This window comes from Solanum tuberosum, unplaced genomic scaffold, assembly GCF_000226075.1.
Source record: "Solanum tuberosum cultivar DM 1-3 516 R44 unplaced genomic scaffold, SolTub_3.0 scf00112, whole genome shotgun sequence".
Taxonomy (NCBI): Eukaryota; Viridiplantae; Streptophyta; class Magnoliopsida; order Solanales; family Solanaceae; genus Solanum; species Solanum tuberosum.
The window spans coordinates 1,006,194-1,017,005 of record NW_006239035.1 but is presented as its reverse complement, the minus strand read 5'-3'; the positions used below and the strand labels follow the sequence as shown (position 1 = coordinate 1,017,005).

The 10,812-nt window shown below is 27.1% G+C and overlaps 2 protein-coding genes across 6 annotated transcripts; both read right to left on the bottom strand.

The window, feature by feature from the left end:
- Window positions 1-619: 619 nt before the first annotated feature.
- Window positions 620-8,438, bottom strand: LOC102593022 (mitochondrial pyruvate carrier 1-like). Of its 5 annotated transcripts, none has more exons than XM_015309659.1 (6): window positions 5,625-5,964; window positions 5,357-5,445; window positions 5,116-5,226; window positions 4,907-4,961; window positions 888-1,020; window positions 620-795 (listed from the first exon to the last, which is right to left on the bottom strand). In XM_015309659.1, the coding sequence occupies exons 3-6, from the start codon at window positions 5,206-5,208 to the stop codon at window positions 756-758; spliced, it is 321 nt and encodes a 106-aa protein (XP_015165145.1). In that variant the 5' UTR covers window positions 5,209-5,226; window positions 5,357-5,445; window positions 5,625-5,964; the 3' UTR covers window positions 620-755. The 5 variants fall into 5 exon arrangements, with proteins under 5 accessions (XP_015165145.1, XP_006349618.1, XP_006349617.1 ...); XM_006349555.2 differs by lacking the exons at window positions 5,357-5,445; window positions 5,625-5,964 and adding exons at window positions 8,045-8,072; window positions 8,275-8,438 and having other exon boundaries at window positions 621-795; XM_006349553.2 differs by having other exon boundaries at window positions 622-795; window positions 5,401-5,445; window positions 5,625-5,962.
- A 765-nt stretch (window positions 8,439-9,203) lies between these two features.
- Window positions 9,204-9,893, bottom strand: LOC107060996 (uncharacterized). The gene is made up of 2 exons (XM_015309645.1): window positions 9,561-9,893; window positions 9,204-9,431 (listed from the first exon to the last, which is right to left on the bottom strand). The coding sequence occupies exons 1-2, from the start codon at window positions 9,891-9,893 to the stop codon at window positions 9,204-9,206; spliced, it is 561 nt and encodes a 186-aa protein (XP_015165131.1).
- Between the last annotated feature and the right edge of the window lie 919 nt (window positions 9,894-10,812).

Below are 10,812 nucleotides of genomic sequence, written 5' to 3'. Positions count from 1 at the left end.
ATCTCACATAACTTTTGTGTTACTTCCTTCTTTCACCTTTTTTTTCCCTTTGACAACCACGTGGTCTTCTAACAATTGTCTTGAAAAAGGAGATTAGATTTCTATTGGTTATATTATTAAGTACAAAGTGCTACAAATTATAATGATTAGTAACTTAAAATATTTAAAAGACATAAAAAAATTTTACTCTCGAAATCAGATCACAATAATGTAGATCATAATAACAAACATCTTAAAAATTCAAAAGGCATAAGTTTTTTGAAATGATTCTTGAAATTTTATAAGTACAACATAAATTCATTATTCTAAAATAATGTAAAAAAAATTATAAATCACAATAATTAACAACTTAAAATATTTAAAAATCATAAATAATTTGATTGTTCCTCAAAATTTTATCACTGCCACATAAATTGAGATAAAATATATAATATATATTATTTGAAAATGACATAAAAAGTATTATAAATCATAATAATTAACAACTTAAAATTTTAGAAGACATATAAAAACTAAGTTGACTCTTGAATTCTATCAGAGTGGTGCCAGATAGAGAGAGAGTTATTTAAATTACGTAAAGTACCATAAATCTCAATAATTAACAACTTAAAATATCTAAAAATCATATTAAAAATTTGATTGTCTCTTCAAATTCTTTTTATGTCACATAAATTATAATTAAAAAATGATATATATTGAGCCCGTGCTAGCACGAGCACATTTATCTAGTACTAGTACAAGATTATCCTTCCGCACTAATCAGAAGCCACTGCCTCTTCCTTTGGTTGGAGGTTCCTAAAAATGATAACAAAACAAAAAATTATTATGTTTTCATGATTACCAAAATGATGTAAAAATGATTTATTTGTCTAAGTGAGTAATGAAACCTATAGCGTAGCCAACGAGAAAGTTGGTAGAGTTGGACAGATTCATTAGCAGCATGGCAAGCTAGCAGCATATGATTTCTAGGCCTCACCATCCATGCAAATCTCATACACAACATCGAATATATACACAACACTGCAACCAAACACACATTAATATTATATATATAGCTTATCAAGTGACGTGCATCAACAATATATATTCTATAGATATTTTAATACTCTTTCTATTCCGTTCATATTTACTTGTCACAATTGAATTTACTATAGTTAAAAAGATGGCTCAAAGTTTGTATTCTGACATTTTCTAGGGGTGAAACCTGAATTTGCACTTAGGGGATTCAATATATAACGAAATTAATATAGAAAGAACATATTTTTAACCATATCTATCTATATATAAATATAAGAGGATAGGGAAAAAATGACACGTGTCAGCACCACAATTATCTATCTATATATAAAAGGAGAGGGGAAAAATGACACGTGTCAGCACCACAATTATTCTTGAATTTTATTATTTTTAGTTATTTTAAATAATAAATAATAAATTCAAATTCAATACCTTAATTGTCTTTAGTTAATTTAAATAATAAATTCCATTTAAAAACAAAATAGCAATTTAAAACAGTTTTAAGAAAAACAGTTTTTTGTAAAGATATTACCATAAAATTTCGATTTTTGTAAATTAAAAGCATATTGCTAAAAAAATCTATCTATATATAAAAGGAGAGGGAAAAAAGGACACGTGTCAGCACCACAATTATTCTTGAATTTTATTATTTTTAGTTATTTTAAATAATAAATTCAAATTCAATAACTTAATTGTCTTTAGTTAATTTAAATAATAAATTCCATTTTAAAACAAAATAGCAATTTAAAACAGTTTTAAAAAAAACAGTGTTTTGTAAAGATATTACCATAAAATTTCGATTTTTTTAATTAAAAACATATTGCTAAAAATAAAAATAAAAATATAATTCCAATTAAAAAAATAAAAATAAAAACTGAAATATTTAAATTAAATTTCAAAACATGAATGTAAACCAAAAAATTTGAACTTCAAAAATTTTAAAAATAAAAATAAAAAACTCATACGTTCACCTAAAATTTACTTTCAGAGCCTAATTTTATGGAACTATCAAGTATTATCCTTTTAAATATCTTAATAATTTAAAAATTATTGTTGATAAAGATAAAATAACTGTCATTTATATGATAATTTTTAAAATTTTAAATAACTTATGTAACCACCCACCAACTTCTCCCACATCCCCTATAACTATATTGCCCCATTTCCAGATAACGTCCTTTTCATGCACCACAAATAAAAAAATGTTGATAATTTGTCTGCAACACTAGGCCATAATCAAAGGTATCATCCAACGAAGGTAATTGTATTTATAGTTATTTATATGACAGGATTTTAATTTGATCTATAAAATAGAAAGTTTGTTCATCAAAAATACTAAAAAAAAATTCAATTGTCAAAAATTAGTTGCTCCTTTTATAGAAAAAGTATTGATGCATTAACTTTGTATCAGATGATTGCAGATTGTAATTGGTAGGAAAGTTTGCAGATTGTAATTGGTGGTAAAGTTTGTAAAGATCATACTTCTTTCTTTTATATTTAAGAAATATCTTTAATACCAAATAGTGAAATTTAATTCAACATTTTTTTTCATTTTTTTTCCTATTTTTTTAGGATAAATGTTATCACTAATTTAAAATGACAGTTCACTAGAAAAAGAAACTTATGAGAAGTTTGAAAGTATTGTATTCAAAAAATATGTTTGAATAGAGTTAGAGAAGTTTGAAAATAATTTTAATCATCTACAGTTTTTTTCTTAAGAATTTTTTTTTAAGTTTGCTGAATTCTATATTCGAAATGTATTATATATTATTTTCAATAGTAAAGATGCAGTTTAGTAAGAATCTGAAATTGTGCAATGTAAATATTGTATATTTGATTAAAATTAAAAAAAAAAAAAAAGAGTAAATTTTAGGCGTATTTTTATGAGAATATAGTTACATAAAAGGAGGCAATAAAATTGAATTTTTATGAGAATTTTCGTGGGATGCTTATTATTTTATTTTTTAACTTCATATTTCTTATGTTTAAAATAATAATAATAGTGAAACAATAAGTTAAAATTGCATATTTTTAACTTACAACTTACATTGATATATCGATAAGTTAATTTTGAATAGTAAAAATATTTTATAGGAAGTAGCTAAACAATAAAGAAATGGAGGAATTTTGAAGAATTTTGTGACAGTGGTGAATGTAGGTCTCCTTTCAATATTTTTGTTACATAAAGTATTACTATTACTGTGATAATTGTTTCATCTTAAATTGTTTATAAATTTCTACTAACAGAATGTAATACGAAGAATTAAATATAAATCGTAGTTTTATCAATGTATGTTTAGAACTTTTTTTCATTCTTTTATTTTATTTTGGAAGTTATCAGAATTTTATATTGAAAATGTTTTACAAAGAACCTGAAAAAAATATATAAACGTAACTGAAAGTAGTGTTTAATTTTTTTTAAAAAAACAAGCCAATATTTGTGGCATACTTTTCTACTCATAGTTATTTTCATTTTGAATTTTCTTTTTCTTTTAAAAGTACCGTAATTTAAAGTATTTTAATTTGTAAATCGAAAATCCAAAAAAAAAAAAATTACAAGTGAAAAATAAAACCTTACAAACTTAAAAATAAGGATATCACTAAAACAATTAAATCACATATTTTTTAACTCTATTTTATAGCAAATTAGCAACTAATTCTTTATTACAATTACAAGGTCAGTTATTTCATATATGGGTTAAATTGATCTATTTATCTTTAAATTGAAATATATTTCTTAGTGTTTTTTTCCTAATATGACAAAAAATATAATTCAACCACTAAGCGCGCGCACACATAAATACACAAATTACTCTTTAAAAACAAATCAAATTTTAATGTGTTCCAAATTAACTCCTACTTTATTTTTTGAATTTGAATTAATCATAATTCATGTTTATTGAGATTTTTGAATTTGAAGTTGATTGTAACTTTTCAAACTGCTTATAACTTTTATGTTTTAATCATGGTTTCATCAAAATTATAATTTTTAATAACATTTCAAATCTGGATAAATTAATATATAAATTATGAATATAATGAAAGTCATTTTAAATTTATTGTTTTACAAGGGAGGGAACTTTGAAATATTCTCTGCTTCACTTCATGCTCCCTTTTTCGATTGTTGATTTTATATGTCAACAATTCTTCCACATATTCTAATAATTGTTCATTTATAATGTGATGATTTATTTTTTCCTTGCTCTGTCCCAACTCCCGGCATATATTTTATTATTATTCATTACAATTTTAATATATTAGTTGAATCTTTTAGTTTGAATATTTAAGATGTATTTATGATCTTTATTATTAATGCATTTTGATATTTTATACATTTTTCGATCATAACATCATAAGAAGATTATAAATTATACGAATATAACAAAAGCAAAAAAGAATTATGCTCTTTTGTGACTACTGAATTTTCTAAGTAATATTTTCTTATTATAAATAAATACTTAGTATTTTCCGCGCAACGTGCGGATACATATACTAGTATAAATAAGAGTATAATTTTTTATTGAAGGAGGTTTATCTAATCCCTTTAGCCCTACCTAGCTCCACCCCAGCCAATATAATTCTGCATTGTGTGACCCTGCAGAAATGAATTTACCATGCTTTGGAAAGAAACTATATACTCCCTTCGTCTCATAAATTATAAGATACCTTTTTTTTTAGGTTGTTCCAAATAGAATGTCATTTTACTATAATAAGAAACAATTTAATTCTAAAATTCCTTTTTTTTTCTTAATAAAATAATTTACAACCACACAAATATTTAATGATTGTTTTAAATCACAAATTTAAAAAATCTTACTTTTAACCCGATTATCAAGTCAAAAGATATCATATAAAATGAGACAGAAAGTATATGTTATAGCTAACTCACCTGCAGTCATGTTGCCAGATATCGCGTCTGGGGGCTTTTTTGTATCCATCATTCCCTAACACAATCATTTGTGAATATTAATTTCAGAAATTTTCTGTTCAACTTTAATAGTAAGATCGATCGAGATTCGCTTATGGATCTCGATCGATCGATCGATTATCAATATATGTTACATAAAAAAGATGATGCATATAGGAAAGGGTACATACAGAGATGACAAATCCCCAATTGGCCATAGGACCCCAAAAGTGAGTTGTTTTAGGACCCATTGGACTATTCAAGTACGCTCGGACGGATTCCATCACATATATCTATGCTTTCTGCTTATACACAATTCAAATAATTCACCAAAACACATATACTGCTACCGCGGTAGAAAAAATTATAGGAGATCAGTGTTCAAATTTCAAATAAGAGATTCAAAAAAATATTCTTTTAATCTGTCTAAACCTTGGTAGAACCTAATATCCATGGTGGTGGAAGATGTCATGTACCTAGTGAATTAATCAAGATGCCCCAAACCTAATAGTTGTTGGATCCTGGATATATAGAGAAAATTAAAATTAATTGGAAATTTTTGCAAGGAATGGTAGGAAGAAATTACTAATTAAGGAAATTGAATTGCCTAAAGTACTACTATAAAAAATAAAAAAAAAACACGTTCTACTTTTGTGGAAACTTAAATTTGATAAAACCAAAATAAGATGAAAGGGCTTACCAAATTGTGTCAATATGCATGAGAGACGTACAAGGAAGAGCACTTGAAACGATGGTTGATTAATTAGTATCAGTGAATATATAGTAGGAGACAGATAAGCATGAGGCTATTTTAATTTATATGTTGGGATTTGAGAAGGTAGGCTCTACTCAGTATTAATTACTCCTATATTCCATACTAACGGAATTTTGGAGCCTTTTTTACTGGTCAAAATAATTGAATTGTTCAAAGTTTAAGATGGATGTTTGAAATTTTTTCCATAAATGTCCTTTCATTTATCAATGTTTTATATTTTCTAAAAGAAAAATTACACTATTTACAAAGTTATGATTTTACAAAGGACAATAGAGTAAAATATGATTTTAATTATGTCCTTAAATGTTTTTTCTTAATATGTGTGCATTACCTTACAAATTCAGTTAATATTAGCAGATTCTGAATTTAAATGTTTTGAGTTCTAAATCAAACGTGATTTTTTTAAAAAACATTTATAAATATATGCTCATATAATTTTATTTTTTACGTAGTTTTTTATTTGGCATTATACATAAATACAACTTTTAACCTGGCTTCAGCCGATATCTATTACCTTTAATTTTGGGTGTGCACAAGTAGACACTTAAATTCGTATAAAATTGAACAAAATAGGCATATGCGTCCTACGTGGCATAATACACATTGGACACAAATTTTCATTTAGAACACTACATATGATGCACGTGTCTATTTGTTTAATTTTATACAAATTCAAGTGTCTATTTGTATGCACTCAAAATTGAAGGACATAGATATCAACTGAGACCAAGTTAAAAGATATATGCTTTTATTTCGAAGCACTAAAGTTAGATTTGCTACCCGGGCTATACTCTATAGTAGAGAGGAAGAGGCATGAATGAATCATTCATTACGTTACGGCTGCCTAAAATTCAGAGGCGTATCCAGGGATTCGCTAAGATGGGTGCACGAATACGAAAAAATGCATCTTAAATATAAATTCGATAAGTTTGACTTTTAGGTTCTTAATATGAACCATTAAATTTTAAAAATTATAGGTCCAAAATATATAATACTATTAGTTTTAAATTTTAATATACACATTTGATTTAATTATATAAAAATTTTATAGTGCAAATTTTTTTAGGAACTTCCAATGTAAGGCACTTGAAATTTTTGAAAGATTAAAGTGAAAAAACAAAAGAAAAATTAGTTGAAACGTCAAAAGTATAATCGATAACCACTTGGGAAGGTGTTACTCAAAAGGACAAAATAGATATAAGACTTAAATTTTTATCATTACTTAGAGAGGTGCAAATCATTATTATATTATTATATGATACTTTAAACGTGAATTTACACATTTATATTTAAATATTTTTTAAAAATATAACACTATTATATATGATCTGGAGAAGGGAGCACGTGAACCACGGCAGCCCCTCTGAATACGCCCCTCGCTGCCTTGGCCTAAAAAGTCATCCTCATGACTCAGACGTTTTTTGTTGTTTTGTAATTGGAAATATCTTTGGTCGTCTTTCAAGATATTATAACCACATATATAAAAAAAAAACAAGGAATTAATTTTTCTTTTCTGGTAAATTGGGAGGCCAATTTCTAGCCTAACCTTTATTTCATGTTTTTCCAAATGGATTACATTGCCAAACTTTTGGCCAAATCTCAACACCTTTCTTGTTGAACTGACAAATTATCACCCAGTTTTCGATAAGTGGATTCAAAATATAAAAAAATAATAAATACACCAATAAATTAAGAAATTCAACAGTTATTATACATAACACATATAAGATAATTTAACCTTTATATGATAACTTTTTGTCATTCAACATTTATTATACATAACACATAAGATAATTTAACCTTTATATGATGTAATCTTTTTGTCAAACCTTTTAATTCATGTATAGGATAAAAATAATTGTGACATGTGGCCCAACTGAATCATAATACGTGGATAGTGATAAGAATCACACATGGTAAAGAAGGACGAGATACATAAACGAATCACATAGACACGTGGAAACAAGTCAAGACGGTGACATTGTACCAAACCCTGGCGGAGCTATGACATGGCAAGGGTGGTCAGATGAACAACCTTCGTCGAAATTTTTTTACGGGTATATATACTAAATATCGAGTTTTTTGGATATATACTAACTGTTAAACGACCTTGACACAATAAAGGTTGACAGCCCAGCGGTTAAGGATGTGCAAAGATGCCTCAGCGTTCCGGGTTCAAGCCCAAGTGTTGGTGTTTTCTTTAATTTTTTTCATTATTCTGTTTGTTCTCTTAGAAAAGAAGATCAGTGCTCAAATTTCAAATAAGAGATTCAAAAAAATATTTTTTTAATCTGTCTAAACCTGGGTAGAATCTAATATCCGTGGTGGTGGAAGATGTCATGTACCTAGTGAATTAATCAAGATGCTCCAAACCTAATAGTTGTTGGATCCAGGATATATAGAGAAAATTAAAATTAATTGGAGAATCTTGCAAGGAATGGTAGGAAGAAATTACTAATTAAGGAAATTGAATTGCCTAAAGTACTAATACAAAAAAAAAAGAAAAAAAAAAAGACATGTTCTACTTTTGTGGAAACTTAATTTGATAAAACCAAAATAAGATGAAAGGGCTTACCAAATTGTGTCAATATGCATGAGAGACGTACAAGGAAGAGCACTTGAAACGATGGTTGATTAAGTAGTATCAGTGAATATATAGTAGGAGACGGAGAAGCATGAGGCTATTTTAATTTATATGTTGGGATTTGAGAAGGTAGGCTCTACTCAGTATTAATTACTCCTATATTCCATACTAACGGAACTTTGGAGCCTTTTTTACTGGTCAAAATAATTGAATTGTTCAAAATTTAAGATGGATATTTGAATTTTTTTTCATAAATGTCCTTTCATTTATAAATGTTTTATATTTTTTTAAAAGAAAAATTACACTACTTACAAAGTTATGATTTTACAAAGGACAATAGTGTAAAATATGATTTTAATTATGTCCTTGAATGTTTTTTCTTAATATGTGTGTATTACCTTACAAATTCAGTTAATACGGAATAAAGGGAGTATTAATTAGCAGATTCTGAATTTAAAATGTTTTGAGTTCTAAATCAAACGTGATTTTTTTTAAAAAACATTTGTAAATATATACTCATATAATTTTATTTTTTACGTAGTTTTTATTTGGCATTATACATAAATACACTCTTTAACCTGGCTTCAACTGACATCTATAACCTTCAATTTTTGGTGTGCAAAAGTAGACATTTAAACTTGTATAAAATTGAACAAAATAGACATATGGGTCATACGTGACATAATACACGTTCAACACAAATTTTCATTTAGAACGCTACATATGATGTCTATTTGTTCAATTTTATACAAATTCAAATGCCTACTTGTATACACTCAAAATTAAAGAACAAAAATATCAGTTGAAACTAAGTTAAAATATACGTTTATGTATTATGCTTTTATTTCGAAGCACTATATACTTTGAGAATCCATATTGTTCTTTCTTTTATAATGACCACTACCACGATGATTATCATATCATTTTCTGCCATTGCTACGTCCACACACATTATTATGGCCCCGATTTTTATTTTGTCTTCTATCAAACTGGCCATGTGCTTCTACCACATTTGCTTCTGGTAAAGGAGAAGTTTCGATGGGACGGACTTCATGATTTTTCAACAAAAGGGTATTATGTTGCTCAACCACAAGAAGGCATGAGATTAAATCAGAATACTTTTTAAATCCCCTTTCACGGTATTGTTGCTGTAACATCAAATTTGAGGCATGAAAATTAGTAAGAGTTTTTTTCCAACATATCCTCATTTGTTATATTTCCCCACATAGTTTTAATTGGGAAGTTATATTATAAACAACAGAATTATATTCACATACAATTTTAAAGTCCTGTAATCGTAAGTGTATCCAATCATAACAATCCCTTGGCAATACTGTTGCCTTAAGGTGGTCATACCTTTCTTTTAAACCAGTCCACAATTCAAGTGGATCTTTCACTGTCAAATATTCAGCCTTTAATCCTTCATCGAAATGATGACGAAGAAAAATCATAGCCTTCACTTTGTCTTGACTAGATGTTGCATTACCTTCAGTAATGGTGGTACCAAGACCTTTAGCATCTAGGTGAATTTCAGCATCGAGTACCCATGATAAATAATTTTTGCTAGAAATATCAAGTGCCACGAACTCCAATTTTGACAAAATTGACATGATGAAAAACTATCATAAAAATAGTCAAATTAGATTAAAATAATAAACTTTTAACCATTGAAAGTTAAGAATATCATATGTAGTATTCTTTAATAAGAAATTTTATTTTTATTAATTAATAAAATTTACTACCATCTTATATTATTTAGAGAACATATAAACTGAAAATATTCTAATGTATACTTGTGCTTAGGATATGAAAATAAAAATAGTTATATCACCGAAACATACCTTATAAGAGATTTCGTGCTGATAACGTGTTATAAAATATTTGACTTAACAAAACTAAAGTAAAAAGGAAGAACAATAGAGAGAGTATTTGAACATAAACAAAGAGAGAGTATTTGAACATAAACAACGAGAGAGTGAAATTGCTGTGTGTTTTTGTTATATAAATTTGATGCCTATTTATAGGCCAAGGGCATGTGGCAAAGTGTGGCTTGCCAAGTTAACCACACTTTGGCATGAGTGAAACATTTCTACCATGCTAACTCCACATGGCATCCACAATTTTACAACATTTTTTAGTTTGTGCAATTTTGTAAATTCAACATGGACCAGGGAGCAAAACATAAAGTTTTAGAATGTAGTGACCATTTTTGACAAGAAGTCAAGAACACACCTGATAGATGGTGTAATGTGGGTAAAGCCACTAGCAAAACTGAGGATGAAGTGAAAATATATTATGAAGTAACTCCACATGACATCCACTAATTTACAACAGTCTTTTAATTATGATTTGAATTCTATTTGATTTTTTGATAAATAGTATTTTATTGACTTTAGGAGTTTAGTATCTTCAACAGATCTTTTTGCTTAATTTTAGGTTTAGAAGTTATTAGTTTTATTACAAATTGTATTTCTAGACTGCAGTGAAATAATATCAATCATTTAACGTTAATTCATAAGCTTTCTTTAT

Coding starts and splice junctions, on each gene's coding strand:
- LOC102593022 (XM_006349555.2), bottom strand. CDS start 5,208: ATGGAATCCGTCCGAGCGTACTTGAATAGTCCAATGGGTCCTAAAACA. Junction 1,021..4,906: donor ATCTGGCAACATGACTGCAG/GTGAGTTAGCTA, acceptor GTTTGGTTGCAG/TGTTGTGTATATATTCGATG. Junction 796..887: donor TCTCGTTGGCTACGCTATAG/GTTTCATTACTC, acceptor TATCATTTTTAG/GAACCTCCAACCAAAGGAAG.
- LOC107060996 (XM_015309645.1), bottom strand. CDS start 9,893: ATGTCAATTTTGTCAAAATTGGAGTTCGTGGCACTTGATATTTCTAGC. Junction 9,432..9,560: donor GATTACAGGACTTTAAAATT/GTATGTGAATAT, acceptor TTGATGTTACAG/CAACAATACCGTGAAAGGGG.